Source organism: Etheostoma spectabile, chromosome 18 (assembly GCF_008692095.1).
Source record: "Etheostoma spectabile isolate EspeVRDwgs_2016 chromosome 18, UIUC_Espe_1.0, whole genome shotgun sequence".
In the NCBI taxonomy this organism is placed as follows: Eukaryota; Metazoa; Chordata; class Actinopteri; order Perciformes; family Percidae; genus Etheostoma; species Etheostoma spectabile.
The window spans coordinates 1,333,780-1,334,623 of record NC_045750.1 but is presented as its reverse complement, the minus strand read 5'-3'; the positions used below and the strand labels follow the sequence as shown (position 1 = coordinate 1,334,623).

General features: G+C 43.4%; 1 protein-coding gene across 1 annotated transcript in view; it reads right to left on the bottom strand.

Annotated features, from left to right (window-relative positions):
* Positions 1-844, bottom strand: part of man1a1 (mannosidase, alpha, class 1A, member 1) — a 190,749-nt gene that overhangs the window by 12,408 nt on the left and 177,497 nt on the right. Inside the window, exon 11 of the mRNA XM_032543047.1 lies at positions 683-798. Within this exon, the coding sequence (XP_032398938.1) occupies positions 683-798 (116 nt within the window). The remainder of the gene's footprint in view (positions 1-682; positions 799-844) is intronic.

Sequence of the window (844 nt, the reverse complement as noted above, 5' to 3'; positions counted from 1 at the left end):
GGTCTAGACCTGCTCTATCTTTAAATTGTAGAGTGGTCTAGAACTGCTCTATCTGTAAATTATAGAGTGGTCTAGACCTGCTCTATCTTTAAATTATAGAGTGGTCTAGACCTGCTCTATCCTTAAATTATAGAGTGGTCTAGACCTGCTCTATCTTTAAAGTGTCTCGAGATTTATGATTTGATACTATGAATAAAAGTGAATTAAGTTAGAATTGTTAATGTCGGCCTACAGCCTGCATCTGATCTTTGATTTCTGTATTTACATGTCTTGTTGTTGCAGACTGCTGTCCCCTACAGCTGATAGAAACGTGTGTCTTGTCACTCCTGTGCTTGTGTTGTGCTTGTGAATCCCTGTGTATCACTCTGTGTAGTGACACGTAACACGTAAAAGTATTATATATCTGCATCTCCACCAGAGGTGAATAATTCCACAGGTTTAATAGCAATATAAATACGTTCAACCCTGCTTTTGGTTTGAGGCCCTTTAAAATGAAGCAATGTTAGGGTGTGCCCGTGGTCTAGAGTTTAAGCACCATGTTACTGCAACAGCCAACCAGTGTCATATATCATCTCTCTTTCTCTCTCTCTCTCTCTCTCTCTCTCTCTCTCTCTCTCTCTCTCTTATTCATTTTCTCTCCTCAAGGACAAGTGGAGGAGTGTGCTCAGTGTGTGAGTCTTACTTGAGTGTCTCAGCCAAGTAGAAGCTCTGCTGCACGTCGTCGTGGTTGGGAGTCGAGGCGTAGACGTCTCTGACGCCGCTGTAGCCTCCTTCTACTTTACAGTGCTGCTCCAAGGCCTGAACGAGGGACAGGGACCGAGACGCACAACAGAAAGAGAGAATG